This window comes from Nematolebias whitei, chromosome 1, assembly GCF_014905685.2.
Source record: "Nematolebias whitei isolate Nwh7 chromosome 1, NemWhi1, whole genome shotgun sequence".
In the NCBI taxonomy this organism is placed as follows: Eukaryota; Metazoa; Chordata; class Actinopteri; order Cyprinodontiformes; family Rivulidae; genus Nematolebias; species Nematolebias whitei.
In genome coordinates, this window is record NC_056498.1 from 33,839,174 (window position 1) to 33,858,245 (window position 19,072).

Sequence of the window (19,072 nt, forward strand, 5' to 3'; positions counted from 1 at the left end):
CGTCACGCACCTCTGGGTCTGTTTTTGTTCACAGGAGGAGGAGCAGGAGGAAGGCTCTGTCTGTCCAGCTGAAAGGGCGAATGCCTTTCTGAAGGGCAGACTGGGAGGGAAGGAGGGGGAAAGTGGTCTCTTTCAGGTTTAAAGTGATGTCTAACAAACCAGCCTTCATCTTTTTGTATTTATCCGTTCATGGATCCAGGTAAAAGCAGCACGTTTGAGCAAAAACTGTTGCCTGGTGGGTCAAATCATTAAAGATGCTGCGTGATGAGTCTCTTGTCTGCATCTTGTGGATTTAAATGAACTTGCGAGTCACAATTAATTCCTCAGGTTTATACTGAGACCACAAAATGACCACAGTGGTGTTCATTTTGCGTCCAAGTGGGCAGATTCTTCATTTAATTTTCAATAACAGCGTTGTATACTTTTCGCCGACACTTCTCGTTTCAGTTTAATGAGACGGAACGGCAAACAAACCACAGACGATTTAATAAAACGAGACTAAAGGCTCAATAAGCTTTTTAACTTTCTGGGCATCATTTGCCAGAATGGGTCGCAGATTTTGGGAATGCAGTGTGCTGGGATCCTTTCTGATCAAGATACTGTGAACACTGATATTCTGATACCGAGAAATTATTTGTTGTTCAGACCTTTTTTTTTTAATTGTTTGTTTTGTTGCTCAGTTCAGCGGGGATTTTCCTCCTCGTTTCAGTTCTAGTAATTTCCTCAGTTCAAACTGAAAAGTGCTGATATTCAAAATTTTGAACGGCAGTGAGTTGCTTCGCTTTGGTGAGCTTAGCTAACGTGCAAATCACTCTCCCTACCCTCCTTCTTGTTGGAAAAGCTTTGAGCTCCACACACCAGTTTAAATTGAGAAACAAAACTGTAGAACGTAAGAAGTCCAGAAGCCTTTGTTTAAACCCGCCAGGTGTGCTCTGGATGATCTTTACCTGCAGATTTATTTTATTTTAACAGTTTTTCATTCTTTAATGTGATCTAGCTGAAGCTGATATGAAGACATCGGTTGGCGAACCGGATCCTGGACAGCACCTGAAGCCTTCTCGACTTATTTGAAACTGAGGAGAACGCCATGCGTCGTCTCCGATAAAGCCCGCTCCTTCACTCTACTCTGACTACTCGCCAAGGGCGAGGACACGAAGAGCTACCAGGTCATGGGTTCTGATCAAACCTGCATGGACTCTCCAGAGCAACGATTCATGCTGGGTCCAGCCCCGAAGCAGATGGGCCGGCGGCGTCTGCGGAAAAAGCTAAGGCCTGTGCGAGTCTTAGGATTGGTCATCAGCCTGATGGCCTTAAGTGCTGTCTCCGTCAGTGCCTTGACCAGAAGTTCAGATGGTCCCAGCAGGCCAGCGCTTCCCCAGGAGACTCTTCACCAATCGGCCCCCCACAGGACCCTACTCTTCACCCAACACCAGATAGACCCAGACATGTCAGAAGACATGCCCATAGCCATGAAATCAACAGCAGATGACAACAAGACCCAGGGGGACTACCCACCAGACCTTTTTAGCCTTGAGGAGAGGCGCCGAGGAGCTGTGGTCCTCCACATGTTTGGCATGATCTACATGTTCATCGCTTTAGCTATCGTGTGCGATGAGTTCTTTGTCCCAGCGCTGACAGTGATCACAGAGAAGCTCACCATTTCAGACGATGTGGCAGGTGCCACCTTCATGGCGGCGGGAGGTTCTGCCCCAGAGCTCTTCACCTCCATCATCGGCGTCTTCATCTCACACAGCAACGTGGGTATCGGGACCATCGTGGGGTCAGCCGTCTTCAACATCCTCTTTGTCATCGGGATGTGCGCCATCTTCTCCAAGGAGATCCTCAACTTGACGTGGTGGCCCCTCTTCCGCGACGTGTCCTTTTACATCCTGGATCTGATCATGCTCATCATCTTCTTCTTGGATAACATTATCACCGTTTGGGAAAGTGTCACGCTTCTCTCCGCCTACGCCACCTACGTGATCTTCATGAAGTTCAACGGGAAAATGGAAGGCTTTGTCAAGGGCTGCATGCACAAGAACCAAGTAGTGGAAGTTGAGGTGCAGCCAAAGGTGAGTTGAACATTGTTTGATGTCAAAACTAACCGTAGTTTTAGTATTCTGACATCTTTAATGTCTCATGTTAGCTTGAAAGACATCCCATTCTAACATTTCATGCATCGCCTTTTAGACATTTCCTACTGAACAAATTCTAAACCCAGTTTTTCACAAGAGATATCTTCTCAAATGAATAATTTAGATCATTTCAAGTGGGAAAAAAGGTTTGTAACCTCAATCATCCAGGTAGATAACAATAAAAAAAGGTTAAATGTAATCTGGACCAATTTCTTTCACGTAGGGTTCTGTGGAAAGAGTAGTTTTGGTTTGTGGGAGGAAACTGGAATACAGTAGTTCATGCAAGTACTATTTTATAAACCCTTACATTATTGTCAGTTTCACACTATTGCAGTAGAAATATTCATTCAGAGTGCCACAGGAAGAGCTACAGCTAGCTGTTACTGCTTTTCTTTTGCTTGTGAATAACAGAATTATACGTAAATAACAATTTATAAAGTGGCTTTAGCCTGAACTGGTATAAAACCTTTGAGAATAGAGTCGTTTTAAGTTTGAAGAAATTAATTTAGCCCTGCTCCGACTAGCCATTAGCTCGTCAATCCAGTCCGTATCAAAGGTAAGTCAGGGGCGCAACGGTACACAAAGGTCACAGTGTGGTGCAGACCACGCACCAAAGTCCTGGTTTCATACATTTTTGGATCAGTTGCAGTAAAGAAAACAAAACCAGTTTATTTATTTAAAGGTATAGAAAATAATAAACTCCTCACAAAATTTAAAAAAATGGTACACACGCATCTATTAAAGTGCACATTTAGAATATCAGCTTTGACTTAACATTTTGGTAAACAAATGTATAACACAGTAAATGTTCATTAAGATGCAGCAGGCAACAAAAAATATAACTACTTTGTATTATACTTTGTATGTTGGATGTAAGATTTTGAATTCTATTCTGAAACCAAAAGGCGCGTACAGAAAATTTTACGGTAGTAGTGGTACTTCTTTACTGGTAAAATGGTAATTGTTCATAACCTTTCCACAGAACCCCTCTTTAAAAGATCCAAACGGTTGCTTTAGTGACATACTTTCTTTTTCTCGTCAAGGTAAACATTATTTGCAATTACAATGATCATCCCTCAGATCTGAGCCATCCCATCAGTCACTATGTACCAGCTGCTGCCGAACAAACGCCGCTCTGGCTCATCTCTCCCTCTCATTACGTTTAAAATCACAGAAAGTCAGTGGGTGTTCGAGTACGGAGCGCTGTCAACAGTCAAACTGACCATTTCACATTAATGATTCACTCTACGCTGCCGTGCAGGGCTGCCATACCGTCCTCCACTGTGGGATTAATAAAGCACAGTCAAATGTGTAATTCTGGGTTAAGCTCTACAAATTATGTCCCGTCTGTGAAACAAATCCCTCAGTAAATCTCACGGGCTATTTTTATTTATTTTTTTACTCCCAGTTAAAGATTTTCCACATAAATACTTCATTTTAGACGTGATCCGTTCAACCAGCTAAAGTAACTGAGCACGAGGGTTTTTTTGTGTATTTTACCGGTTTGTGGAAATTCTTCTTGTACAGCCTGATATGCAACACATCGCTCTTGACTCAACACTGAGAAAAAGAAAGAAAAATACAAACTCTGTCGTCAGAATTAGCAGGAGTCAGTGCGTTATTCCTCCTGACACTGACGCCCTCAATGACAACGGAGGGCAAAAGACTCTGTGGTGCAATGTGATCCCGGCTTCGAGATTATCCCGCCAGATTTGGTTTTCTTTGTGACACGAGATGAAAATGAAATTTGGAGAAAGTTGCATTTAAGACCTGTCATTAAATCAGGATTTATTTTAAGCACATAAAGGATTTTTCTTTTAAACAGCAGGTTACAAAATGTTCAGGGGGAAAAATAGCCAATAGCGCCATATGCTGTGCTACGTTTAGACAAAGTCCTTTTGATTTAACCTTGAAGGTATTTATGCTTTAATACTTCGGATATGGAACAACATGAACTAAGGGGGCAGAGAAGACTCAGGTGGCCTTGACCTGCAATGGATTGTGGGTATTTTGATCTAGGAAAGCAGGTGGCCATTTTTAAAAGCATGTTTCAACACTGATGGAGAATAGTGCAAGGCAAATTTCTCTGCCTAGTCTTTTTCATTTGCATTACGTAAAGGGATCGTAAAGCCTGTGAAACAGATGCAACGGTGTGTAAAATTATAATTTCATTACAAAAAATGTTGCAATTTAGCCTCTTTTTTTTCATTGTCCTTGTTTTGAGTGTTAATAGAACGGCAGTGGCACAAATATGATCAGAATTTAATCATCTAAACATCGGTTTTAATCAAGTTTGGACTCCTCGGGGACGTGTATCGTATGACACAAGCGTTATTTTCAGAATTGTCTGTTATTAGCTGGCATGTGAGCGACGGTGTGCAATTATAAATTCGTATACAGCTGTATGACGAGGAGTGAGACAAAACCTTTAAGACAATGATGAGTTGGATCTGCCATAAAAACCTCAAAGAAAGATCAGGCTTAAAAATAGAGTTTGACTGATTGATTATTGGGTTTCAGTGGCCGATTCCAATGCCGTTTTTTAGAAACTATGAAATAAATTAGCTTGTTGTGTTTTTGACCCATAAATATAACTGTCTAGTCCTCAGCTGGTGACTGAGCTGCCCACAAAGGGGCTCTAATTGTAATTGGCTCAGTAAGCTCATAGGTGTGGCTGATGAAGCTAACAGCCCGTCATCATTTGTTCTTTTATATAAAGGTCTGGTTTGTAGGAAAGGGTTGTATTACATTCATATTTATGTGGTTTTAATTTGGAATAACATTGCTGAAAGTGATTGTTAATTGTATCGTTTATTGATTATCATGAATTGTTTACGCTTTTAAGAATGTCTTTGATATACTTCAGATCTGGTATGAAGTCTTTGCATTGTTAGGCTGGTCATTTTAAATTACGCTCTTAGTTTATACCAAAAATGATCGCTCAATGCCATGAAAAGTGGCCGATCATGTCATTTTATGTGTTTGTGTTTCTTTGGCTGTTGTTTTGAATAAAATATCTCACGAACCAATGAACAGCTTTGAAGGAAACTTTCAGAAAGTAACCATTGGATGTACGTCTACAACAGTTCACTTTCTGGAGTCAAACCGATTCAAGATGGCCACATAAATACTTAATTTTAGACTTGATACGTTCAACCAGCTAAAGTAACAGCATGAGTTTTTTTGTGTATTTTACCAGTTTGTGGAAATTCTTCCTTCAAGTTAATCAACCACACATAGATTCTGATTTTTATCTGATCAGGGAAGCTTCTTCTACCTTTTCCTGTGTCAAGCCTAAAACTACTTTCTTCCATGAAGGACATATTTATGTAGTACATGACTAATATTTATCCTGTGAACAGAGTTGTGGATCTCTGGAGCTCCTTCCTCCAGCAAAGGCCAAAGGAAAGGTTTATGACAATAGTGAGACTTTCTTTGTTGTATCTCTTGCAGTAACATATGGTCTGGAGACAGTGATGTTGACAAAAAGACAGGAGACAGAACTGGAAGTGGCAGAAATGAAGATGTTGAGGTTCTCCTTAGGAGTGACGAGGATGGATAAGATTAGGAATGAGATCATCAGAGGTACAGCACAGGTTGAACAACTGGGAGATAAAGTTAGAGAGACCAAACTGAGATGGTTTGGACATGTCCAGTGGGTATATTGGGTGTATTGTGGTATACAGTGGGTATATTAGGTATATTGTGGTATACAGTGGGTATATTGGGTATATTGTGGTATACAGTGGGTATATTGGGTATAATGTGGTACACAGTGGGTATATTGGTAGAAGGATGTTAGAAATGCAGCTGCCAGGAAAAAGACAAAGAGGAGATATATGGATGCAGTTAGAGAGGACATGGAGGTAGTTGGAGTTTGGGATGTTATTTTATAACCCTAAGACTGTTTCAAACCTGTCAAAAACCTTATCACTGACCGGTGTGATGTGTTCCTTGGTCTTCATGATGCTCTTGATTCCTAATGTCCACAAACTAACCTCTTTGGTCTTCACAGCATATCAGGATTCATACTGAGATTTAATTACACATAGGTGGACTTTACTTACTGATCAGGGTGTTGGTTGCTGGATTGTAGGGATCAAAGTAAAGGGGGGTGAGTACAAACTCAACACTTTGTCTGTAATTTGTTTTTTTGGTTTACTTCAAAATCACACAGTACTTTGTGTTAATCTGTCTCATCTTATCCCAGTTGAATACTTTGTGGCTTTAACGCGACAAAATGTCGTCCGTAAGCTTTTTGTGGACTTCACATCTGCCTTTAATTTTACTCTCATTGATTGTTGTTGTTGTTGTTGTTGTTGTTGTTGTTGTTAAGCACTTTGATAACAGGTTCTGTTTTAAATGTTCTCTATAAATAAAGTTGACTTGACTTGACTTCAACACCATGATCCCCCAAACACTGATGGACAAACTATTCACACTAGGACTAAGTCCCTCCATTTGCAACTGGATCCTATACTTCTTAACAAACAGACCACAGTTAGTGAGGATCCACAACCGCTCCTCCTCCCCCATAACCCTCAGCACTGGCTCTCCTCAGGGATGTGTGTTGAGCCCCCTCCTGTTTACTCTGCTCACGTATGATTGTGCAGCTACCCATCCAGGCTGTCACATTGTAAAGTTTGCAGATGATACCGCGGTGGTGGGATGCATCACAAACAATGATGAGTCAAGCTACAGGCAAGAGGTGGAACACCTGGAAAGCTGGTGCAAGGAGAACAACCTTCACATCAGTGTGAAGAAGACAAAGGAGATGATTGTGGACTTCAGAAGGAACAAAAACACCTACACCCCCCTGAACATAAGAGGATCTGCGGTGGAAGTGGTCTCCAGCTACAAGTACTTGGGTGTACACATGAATGACAACCTCAGCTGGAGCAACAACACCACCAGCCTGATCAAGAAAACTCAGAGACTCTACTTCCTCAGACGCCTGAGCCGAGCTGGTCTGGGAAGCTCAGTCCTCACCTCCTTCTACAGGTGTGCAGTGGAGAGCATCCTGTGCTCCAGCATCAACGTGTGGCATGGAGGCTGCACAGCTGCAGAAAGAAAAGCTTTACAGAGAGTGGTGAAGGCTTTGCATAAGTCTGTCAGAGTCCGTCTCCCCACCATCACAGACATTTATACCTCCAGATGCAGGAAGAGGGTCACCTGCATCAAGAAGGACTCCACTCACCCAGCAGGAAGGAGGTTGAGGAGCATTAAGTGTAGAACCACTAGACTGAGGAACAGCTTCTACCCTGAGGCTGTTAGACTCATGAATCTCTGACCAGAATAATCACTGTGAAAACATCACATCATGTTGCTGCTGATCTGTTTCATGTTGCTGCTGATCTGTTTCATGTTGATGTGTTCATGCGTGCTCATCTACTCACACAGACTCATGCTCATGTTCGTGCTGCTGTTAGACGTAATGTTTTTATGCTACTAGTGCTTAGTGTATTTTTAGTTGACATTTTTCTTAGTTCATATCTTAGATCTTATTACTGTTTTTCTTTGACATTTTATTGTTGGATGTAACTGGGACCCTGTGTACATAATTTCGCTCCACCACATGAGGTGCGAATGAGAATAAAAAAATCTCTGACTCTGACTCTCTGACATGACGAGCAGCAGCAGATTAAGGCTGTCTGCAGGTTGTCGGCTGGGTAATTGCTAAATGTGTGCATTTGTCATACATACTGTAGCCTGAAAAGTTTGATTCAGAGCTGTGTGATGTTCTGCATCTAGAAGTCATTAGTGGGTTTTGTACTCTCCGGTGGCTGCTGCCTTTAATCTCACGGCAGAACTGCTCGTACCGCCGTTTCTCATTTTCCACTTTCAAGCTCCTAACGTGTAACTTGTTTCTTCGGCTTCTTGTAACACAACAGATAGCTTTGTCTCTCCTGTTTTCTGCCAAATAACATCCTGGCTTCTGGGCAGAGAGTGAAACTGCGAGAATGAGGCTTGGGTTTTCGATCACAAGGTGTCATGATTTTCGTTCTTCTGTCTCGCTTCAGGGCTGCTGTGTAAAATTATCAATTGAAGGCTAACAGACCTGTCAGACCTCACCTCCCTGCAGCGGCTGATAGATCCATTCCAGCTGTTTTATCAGCAGCATCATCAAAAGTAATCTGCAACAATCCAGTTAGCACATCTGCACACTCTGTAACACAAAGCATTTAGACCAGGGCTATTTAACTGGTGGCCCGGGGGCCAAATCAAGCCCATGGGTGAGGTCAGTTCAGCCCAAGAATGGGTTCATTTTTAAATAAAACTAGATTTTAAACTATAAAACAAACTAACTTAATGAGAATAACTGATGGATGTCCGGCCCCTGAAATCTTAGTTGAGTAACTCTGATTTAGACCAACTTCCAGCAGCAACATATGGAGTTTTTATGGACCACTAAGGATGTTTTTGTGGGTGTCTGTTAGCAAAATACCTAATGCTATTAAAACTTTTAGAAAGTAATCATTAAAAGTTCATCTACAACAAATTGACTTTTGGAGACAATCCAATTCAAGATGGCCGACACGGCTAATCAACATTAGCCAACAAAAAAGCCGAGTGGTAGTAGCTGAGACTGATCCTCAACACATTTTCTGTGACATTTAGCAGTATCACGTAAAATTGTGCATAACGTTATTTTCAAGTTAACAAAGTTCAGTCAGGTCATCTGGACAGTTTCTTTTTTTATTTGTTGACGAAACGTTTCGTCCTTCATCCAAAGGACTTCATCAGTCCGAGGACAAGCAGCACACTCACATAGTGGGCCAACCAGTTTGATGGTGATTAGATGGTTTCTGGGGCCCGCTCTTTCCCCCGTCAACTCCTCTGAGGCAGCCGTGGCCTAAGTGGTTCAAAACATCAAAGTCCATGCTCAATAATCCAGGTAAAAAAAATCCCACATTGTTCAGTTAGGTCATCTGGACGGTTTCTTTTTTTTGTTGAAACATTTCGTCTTTCATCCAAAGGACTTCATCAGTCCGAGGAGCCACAACAAACTTAGGTGAGGACGGTCCGAGTTTCTCTCCTGGGCTTGTTGCCTTTGTGCCCCAACAATGGATAAACTGTAGAAGATGGAAATGGAGAATATTTAAGTCTGAAGCTTTGGCATGAAAAGCAGCAGGCGGTATGTGTTCCTTCAAGAAATGATGGACATTAATTTTCTTTCAGCAGTCTTAAAACTTCGCACTGCTTAAAAAGTAAAAACACATCGATTGTTTCATGTTCTCTTCATTCAGCCAGTTATGGTTGTAGAAACGAGTTTTGCTGGGTTTTTTTTTTACAACCTGAAGAAAATAAATCATTAAATGAGTTCTACTTGCCCTACTAAAGAACACCATGCAGATCAATCAGTTGGTTGATCCACTTTGAGAAGGTGCTATTTATAAGACTGAGTTTGTTGCAGCTCCTCAGACTGACGTTTTTTTTTTTTTTCCAACAAGAATCTGTCCAGAGGACCTGACTTAACTTTATTAGATTTTTCTACCTAGGTTATTGAGCATGCATCAGGATCACTTTTTTTTTCATTCAACCTTTATTTAGACGGGTAAATCCCATTGAGCCTCGAGGACTCATTTACAAGAGAGACCTGAGTTCAACAAAGAATGATGACAACAATGGACCATTATAAAAGAGGCATACAGATTGTTTTTTAATTTTTTACAAATTAAAATAAGATGGCCAAAAAAAAAAGTAGCAAAAACAGCTAGATTCTAAGGCGAATGTAGAGAACTAAAAACAGGAACATGTCTGCATTAGTCCTTGCCAGGAGTCCAACAGATTCTTAAAGCCACTTAGAGAGGTCAAGGTCGAGAGCTTAGATAACGCCATGCAGAGTTGAATGACTCAGTCCATGAACGCACCACGGTGCTCAGTGTTTTACTGCACACTAATGAAGTCAGTCTGGTGTTTGAAAGTGTAGAAGCAAAGGGTTAAAATCCGTGTTAATGACGGCAATAAAAATGAATGGAAACAGTGAGCGGAGAGGATTTCAATGGTCGCCAAGTGGGGATGGATGAGGCACAATTATCTTTGTTCATCTTAAAAGAAAACATCCATTCAGTCATTCTTGCTTAAATGGTTGATCAAACAAAAACCCTTTTGGAACATCTGGTTCCTGACCGTTTGAATCAATTTACACTTCCGAGTCACCTAAATTCCAGTTTTCTCGATTACCTCAGAGGTTGGGACTTCTTTCAGGTTGCTGTCTGAAACGCAGTGTAATCTCAGTTACACTTATTCCTCATCCACATTTTATTAAGGTAATTTGTTGTTTACTTGCAGAGAGTTGTTTGTAGCACATTATTTCCCAGTTAGCTACAGATGTTCAACCCCTCCCCCCCACACTAATTGCTGCACGTTCTGTTACAGATAAGCTTCTTACGCTGATGGTGCGGTCTGTGACGTAAGGCGCCAGCAGCCGTTCGTTTTTTCCACAGACTTTGGTCACGATGGCAGCACACTCTGTACGCCGGCGTTAAAGGAGGCCACCTGGCGCGAAACCATTCAAATGAATGTAAAAACCTCCATGTTCGGGTTCTGAAGAGAAGACTGGCTCTGTAGAAACTCTGAGAGATTAATGTTTTGTTGTTTGTGTCAGGTTTGCGTACAAATGTTGGCTTTGCGTGCTGATGTCCATTCTTTAAATCAATAGCCCCCCCCCCCCCCGTTTGCTTTCCAGGAAGTCAATCGGTACCACTTTGGGAGGTTTTAACTGTCATTGCTGATTTTATTATTGAACATTTCCTTTGATAAGCCTTGAATAACAACAGCAGTGGCAGCTTTCTCTTCCTCTGCATGACATAAAAGTATTTCAATCATCTGGATGCTACCCACTCGCATCCTCGGGACCCCCTCCCCTCCCTCCCCTGTTCACAGGCTAGCCCAGGCTTATCTTGTTATCTTGTGGCCTCTCTCATTGTTTGGCTGATGGACCGGCTGCCTGCTTTGAAAATGCTGGTTCAGACGGATCAGATTAGCCAGCACTTTGTGTTTGATGGCTTTACAAACCCCCCTTTCCACATATTATTATCATAGCGACAAGCCAGACGTCTGACAGTAACAGTAACGACGGGCTTTTATTAAAGAACGATATCTGGAATCACATCAGCAGGAAATAAACAGCTCGTCATTGAGCTCTGATTGCTTAATTAAGATGACATTTTACTACTATTTAATTCTACACCGTCTCCATTAGTATGATGGCAGAGTCAAAAAGAGAAACTGGAATGTTCTCTGTCAGTAAAACATCACAAAATGAATCTATCAGTAACAAAGATACAGTCGGGGGAAAAAAAGTCCTCTATCTTTCAGTTCTCGAGTTTTACGTATCGGTACTTGATACAAACAATCGGCTTTATTGGGTTCTACAATAATTTAAATTTAAACTTAAGTGCACAGAAACACAAGAGGTTTTACCATCTTTGAGTTCCCCCTGATCGTCTGTTTCACTTTGTAGGGTTTGTGTTTCTTTAGTATCTAGCCCCATCTGGTGTCGTGTTTATGTCTTGCATCCTCTGTCTCTTTCTCTGGCATCTGTGATTACTCACAGGTGCCTTCACTTGGTCTAATTGGTGTTTCCTGTATATAAGTCTGTGTCTCTGTGTTAGTCCTTGTCCTGGCATTGTCTACTGTTCACTGGTGATGACTCGTCTGTATCGTGAGTACCCAGTGGTCATTGTTTGTCAGCGCTTTGTTTTGTTAATAAATCTCTTGTTTTATATATGCATCTTGAATCCTTGACTGCCTGCCTGCACCATTGAGTGCACCAGCCAATTGTGACAGACATGTGCTGGCAAAATGAGCCACAGTGAGAATGTATTTAATACTGAGGCGTTATTTTTGAAATCTTCATCTCAAGAGCTTCAGAATGAAACAGTTTGTTGAATTGGGTGATTTTTCACCTGGCCTGAAAACGAGCTAGGCTTGTTTTTGTGAGTGCTGGATTGAAGGTTCAATTTTTTTACTGCTCAGAAATTCCAGAGAAAATGGTCAGTTTCAAAGGAATTTAAAAAAAAAGCTAGGCCAAAATGTAAATGTGTTTCTAAAACTGAGCCCACCATGTTAATCAGGAGTTCTCAAACTTTTTTGGGTTCAGGGACACTTTACAGGGGAGAAAAAGTTTCAGGGACCCCTCATGTTAAATATTTCTTCAGTTTCTCTTTTAATGAAATGGAAATATTTGTAGCATAAATACTTAAAAACCTGTTCTATACGGTTTTTAATACTTTTAAACATGGGGTATTTTTCAAGACTCAATTAACAAATTTTTTTTTTCTCGGACCCCAGTTTGAGAACCACTGACATAAAGAACCTCCTTTAGCTGCATTAGGTTGTCATTTCCTGTCTGACTTCATCAGTCCATATCATTGTGGAGGACTTTGGACCCACTTTTCTTTTTAAAGGGCAGGTATTTGTTTCTGCTCAGGTATGGCTGCACACAAAATAAATAAATAAATAAAATTAATAAATGATAAAAAATCGTCACCCCTCCACCACCATGACTGACACTTGCTGATGATCTGTGCTGCCACTTTCCCTCCTGAAACCAGTTAGGATGGCATTTTTCACAGGTGTGTGGTTTTTTTTTTCGTTTTGTTTTTAAATGTTGATCATGCATGGTGGCCTCTGTGTATTTTCGGTAAACTTGAGGTTAGATTGAAATATTAGAACCTAATTATTAAAGACCAGATCTCTTCTGTTGTTGTTGTTATTATATCCTGATGTGTAAAACCCTAGAATTGAAAGAGTGTGTACTTTTCTATTTCCCATGACTGTACTTATTGAATTAACTGGATGCCTGCTCTTGTCTGTGTCGGACAGACAAATCAAAGTGTCTGAAGGCAGATGTTGGTGGTGTCGAGATGGAAGCTGCAACCTCTGATGCATTACCGAGCTATAAATAGCATCACGGAGGCGAGATCTTCCATCAGGATGTGCTTTAAAGATCGGTTACAGAGCTGGTTCTGTGCACGCAGCAGGCTGTTTGTGGATATATTTTTGTTTACACCTTCTAACTATAAAATCTCAGCTGATCCACGCTTGTTAAGGTTGAATGGGTGGCTAAAGCACTTGTCACACCAATTTGGTGTAAATCTTGCTGAAATTGGTGTGTTTTTTTTATTTTTATTTTACATAAAATAAATCAAAATCCCTTGTTTTGTTGTACGTGTGTGCAGGTTTGAGCTACTCTGATTCAACTTATAAAAATCTCATTTTGCTTCATCCTCTCTGGAGTGCGTGCCATCGTCCTCGAGTGGCAGAATGGATTTCCGTGAACCAGTGAGCGCACCGAGGTGTGAGTCCTTTAGAAAGGAAGTAGTAGAGGTGACCTTGCTTTGAATTGAAAGGAAAAAACAGGGTTGTAGAAGTCAATAATGTTTTCATACAGACATATGGTAGTGAAAGTACGAGCTACAACAGAACTGTGGCTTTAAATATTAGTTTTCTAACAATTTACACCCAAAGAAGCTCAACGCTATAGTTTGTGGTAACATGCAACACTTTACCCCTAAGGTAAGGGGAAAAACATATTTTGTTTTAAATTTAATTTACTCAAAATATTAAAATGCTTACATTTCAAGACTGATTCATTTTTAGGTAACAAGAACTGACGGCACACATGCATACAGTGTCTATGTTCCTTATGATGATTTTTAAAATGAGTATTTCTTAACTGATCTGATTTGGCATCAGTTTGTGCAGAACATAAGGTCCAAGATGACCGTCATTCGACTCGCATGTGGTACATGAGGTGGAAAGAAACTGTTTACTCAAGGTCCCAGCTACACCCAAAAATGGTGTGTGTGTGTGTGAGAGTAGGTAGGTAGGTAGGTAGGATAAGATCGATCTCCTTCCTGAGGGGAGAGGGGCAAAAAGTGTGTGTGTGTGTGCTGGGTGAGCGGTGTCCTTCATGATGCAGGTGGCACTCTTCCTGCATCTGGAGGTGTAGATGTCTGTGATGGTGAGGAGGCTGACTCGGTCTTCTGTGCAGCCTCCATGCCACACGTTGATGCTGGAGCACAGGATACTCTCCACCGCACACCTGTAGAAGGACTGAGCTTCCCAGACCAGCTCGTCTCAGCTGCCTGAGGAAGTAGAGTCTCTGATGTGCTTTTATTTTATCAGGCTGGTGGTGTTGTTGCTCCAGCTGAGGTTGACGTTCAGGTGCACACCCAAGTACTTGTAGCCGGAGACTTCTTCCACTGCAAATCCTTCTATATTCGTGGACGGGTAGGTGTGTTTGCTCCTTCTGAAATCCACAATCATCTTCTTCACTTTGATGTGAAGGTTGTTCTTCCTGCACGAGCTCTCCAGGTGTTCCACCTCGTGCCTGTAGCTGGACTCATTGTTGTTTTGTGACGCATCCCACCACCGCTGTATCGTCTGCAAACTTTACAATGTGACAGCCTGGATATAGATAGGTGCGCAGTCATATGTAAGCAGAGTGAAAAGGAGGGGGCTCAACACACAGCCCTGCGGGGAGCCAGTGCTGAGGATTTTGGTGGAGAGGATGTGGATCCTCACAGACTAAGTTAAGATCATTTCACAGTGGATAACGACCTTTTTTGCAAGTAAAATGGTTGGTCACCTTCTGCCTTTTTATCCCAGAGTTTTAGCTCTGTTACTCAAACCAGGTTATGTGCAACCTCCATGTGAAATCTGTCTGTACTCTGAGTATGTGTCCAGGATGACTCTCAGCCACTACTGCACCAAATTTTTGCCCAGTATTTGTACAATTGACTGATTTAAGCTGTTTTTTTGGTAAGGGCAATTGGCTGTGAAAACATGTTTTTGCACCTTCAGGTAGCTCTTTACACAACTTCTGTTTGGAGAATCAGAGTTTAGTTCTGACTGAATTGACGAGCTAACGGCTAGTCTGACCAAATAGATTTCTGCCGCCTTAAAATAAAGTCTATCCAAAACATTTAATTCAAACACTATTTTATAAATGTTTATGTCACGGTCAGTTTCACATTGCATACACATTTATGTGGTCATAGCTGTGGCAACAGCAAACTTTGGTCTTCCTGTTCCAGCCTGGGGACACCAGGATGGAACAGCTGAAATGTTTCGAGAATTACACTTTTTTTTAAAGACCTCAATCTACTTTAGTCCTATCCCAGTCAGAATAGCTGTTAACTCATCAATCTAATCTGAATTAACACTATTTCTCCAAACCGAGGTTGTTCAAAGAGCTATCTAGAACAAGTAAGATACTAATTGTTCATAAGCTTTCCACAGTACAGAGGCGCTGAAGTATCTTTTTTACCTTGTTGCTTTCATGATGCTTTAACTAACCAAAGGACCCTAGATGTTAAAGTAATGGCACTTCAGGTTTTCTATTAAAAAAATAGGGTAAAATCAATATTTTTAGGTTTATTTTGGAAGTTGGAGTGAAAAATCTCGGTTTAAAACAGGACGATATGAAAAACTTAACAAGGTTTAAAAACTTGCAGCTACAGAGCAAATGAATGGTTTTAATGTCTGTGTTCAGCTAAAGAGACCAGAGTCCAGTCGTTTAAAAGCTGAAAACCTGTGACTTTGATTTCACGGTGACAAAGAAGAATCCCAAGTTTTATCATCTGTTCCACATGTGGCTCCTAGCCTGTAGAGGTATTTTCACTTTTTTTTTTTTTTTTTTTAAATGTCCTGTCTCTTTGTTAGACTTAATGAAAACGGAGGTTAAAAAAACAAACAAAGTAACTGACAAATTAAATTGTGAAGTTTAGTTTCATCTTTCGTTGGTTTGCTTGTGATGCTTTTAGTTACTCTACACGCTCTCTGGGCAGTTGGGCTGCTTCGTGCACACTTTTGTTCATTTGGTGATTTTTATTATTATTTTTTTTTCTGAAATAATGGTGGACTCAAGCAATTACAGCAAGACACGTGTTAACGGAGCTTCTGTGGAAGTTGTAGCCCCAAAAAACACAAAGCAGGACGTGTATATATTTGCATAGTGGCGTGGCCCATGATTGGTGCAGATTTGGACTCATGAGTCAGTCAGCTTCTGGGAAATGCTCGTGATCAAAGTGCATGAATCCCACAGCAACACACACTTCATGCAAGCGAAACCAAGACACTTCTGTCTTTAAACATAAAGACAGTTTGGTGAATACACAACCTTTCATTTGGATTTAGGATGAGGTTGGTTCACTCCTACATGTAATGTCCTATAGGAGAAGGAGTGAGCAGCACAAACAGCACTCTCCTACCCAACATTGTTACTGCTGTTTATCAACTCACACAAACGCAGAAACACTACGACCGCAGCTTTCTGTAGCACGTATGGGTAATTTCACGCCGATGCAGAGCGTTTCCAAAAATCTCCACTCCGAGACCTGGATTCCAAATGCGTGATTGTCAGAGAAAATGTTTGTGGTTGTCGTCTACACAAAGGGCTGGAACGCAGCAGGAATGTTTCACCTAAAAAAAAAAAAAAAAATGGCTTTGTGCAAAATGGGTTTTAGTCTAAAATGGATAAGGGTTCAAAAAGAACCGAGACATCACTAGTATACTTAAAAGATGTTTTGCTTAAGAAAAGTAAATGTGTATTTGTCAAAGTCTTTCTTATGTTTGAAATTATGTCACTTTTTTATCTTGTTACTTGTGCTTCAGTTCTTCTACCTAAAAACACCACATCCAGGGGTAGACTATAGCTGGACTACAGGTCCAGGTCCACAGGCGCAACCTGGGTTTTATGAGACTTTTATTATATATATTTTTTTTTTTTTAAGTGAGTTCCAGAACATGGATGTGTGGAGCATGGTCGTGAAGTTTTTAAAAGAAATCAGTGGCCTTGGCAAAGATTTTAATTTTTTTTTATTGTTAAGATTTGGAAATGGTGTATTCAATTATTACACAGGATTTTTGTTTCATACCAAAATTAGAGAAACGAGTCCGTCAGCATTTCAGCCTGTTTTGTCAGCTTGGGATGCGGTCCGTAGACGCAGCAGAATCTCCATCTCATCCACTCCATTTTTCTGCGACTGAACGTCTGCCAAGAGTAAACAGAATAGAACCGTTTTAGGCCTTCGAGCTGCCTTCCTTTAATTCTCCTGGCGCTCTTCCCTTTTTTCTCTTTTGGGTCAATTGCTCTACTCGAAGTGACATTTTGTCTCGTCGCTTAGGCCGTTTGGAGGACACAGCACAGATGTGGTCTGCTTAGTCTAATCCCTCTGAGTTTTTTTTTTTTTTTTTTTGCAACATTGAGTATATTTTTGTTTAATGCAACCGTAAGCAGTGCTTACAGCTCCTTGGAGCTCTGTTCAAAGTAGAACTGTGCAAACTTAAAGTCAAAGTGCCTGCAGCTCTTTTTAGAGATGAGGCTTGATTTTGGCCTAAAGTTTGGTCCCGGTTAATGGAGCAGCTCATCGGTCTTCAGCATGGGGACACACATCCTCAGCTCTGAAAGAGAAACTTTCAGATCCTTTCAGTTGAATTTAGTTTACTTTTCCATGTCATCTTGGAGCACAAATCCATTTCCACTTTTAGAAACTCTAGGATCCATAAGTAAACCTGTACTGGGAGAGCAAAATGCTCTGTTGATAAAACACGGAACAATAAGGTCTCTAATCTAAGATGGAGTTTGGTTGTTATAAAAAGAAGTCATGCAAAATTAACAAAATTCGTGCTCAATAATCTACGTAAAAGTTCAAGTCAGGTCTTCTGGACGGTTTCTTTGTGTTGAAATCTTTCATTGAAAAGATTAGTCCGAGGAGCCACAAGAAACTCAATTTTACAAATCCCCGAGCACCTGACTTGACTTTGTTGGAATTTATTTATTTATTTTTTACCTGGAGACTATTGAGCATGAACTTTGATGTTTTGAACCACTTTGGCCATGGCTGCTTCAGACGGGTTGACGGGGAAGAGGGCGGACTCCAGAAACCACCTTAGCACCATCAAACTGGTTGACCCACTATATGAAGGTGGTATTTATAAGACTGAGTTTATTGTGGCTCCTTGGACTGATGAAGTCTTCTGGATGAAAGGCGAAACATTTGAATAAAAACAAACCGTCCAGAGGACCTGACTTAACTTTGTTATAATACTAAATTATTTATTGAATTTTACAGAAAGCCAAAGGAAACAAGGTAAAACAGAAGAACTTTAGAAATCTTAAGTGAGGTTTAAAAGAGAGAAGTTGTAATCTTTTAGTAGGTCTAGATTAAATAGTAATTTAGAGTTTCAATCAAATTCATCCAGTTGTTCATGAGATATATTTTGCTAACAGAGATAACTATGCACAAATAAAGACCATTATATAATTACGCAATCCCCTTTTTATAACGGAGCGTAATAAACACAATGGTCATCTTGAGTACCGCATACGACGCATTATACGCCCATCGACAAACGGCAACCTATAGCGATGACTTGGAAAAGCCAAGATCTGGTAAAACATTTGAGCTTGATTTGTGACCTTGACGTAGAAGCTGGGATGATGAGGGTACACAGCACTCTATCTAGTGTTGATGCGTATGAGGTTTTGTTAAATTATCTGGAGTGGATCAGATGTTGTGGGTGCATAGAGAAAGTTTACAGATGGACAGACTATATCTTAATATGTCTTGCCTCCGATGTGAGTATAAACTGGAATAAATGGTTTGAGCTCTGTTAAATGGTCAAAAGCTGAAATATATCTGTATCTGTTATTGGATGAGCTACATGATTGGAGTGTTGGGGAACAAGCACAATGTGTTAGTAAAGAAGAAAATAATTATTTTCATTAAAGTTAAAAGTTTCAGTTTATAAACATACATCAACTTGTTAAATATGTTTGCAGATTTGACAACTCGGGTCTTGCACATTTGGAACAAGGGAGTTCTTTTCCCCTAAAGGTGGAGCCTGAAGGCAAAATGCAGAGGCTTGCGAGAAACCAAATGCCTTATAGATCCAAGGCTATTTTTAAAAGTGGAGTCGAATCA

At 40.8% G+C, this 19,072-nt stretch overlaps 1 protein-coding gene across 1 annotated transcript in view; it reads left to right on the plus strand.

Moving 5' to 3' along the window:
• The window catches only part of LOC119409620 (sodium/potassium/calcium exchanger 2), an 80,687-nt gene that overhangs the window by 171 nt on the left and 61,444 nt on the right, over positions 1–19,072 (plus strand). The window contains exon 2 of the mRNA XM_037676523.1: positions 998–2,072. Within this exon, the coding sequence (XP_037532451.1) occupies positions 1,170–2,072 (903 nt within the window). The 5' untranslated portion in view covers positions 998–1,169. The remainder of the gene's footprint in view (positions 1–997; positions 2,073–19,072) is intronic.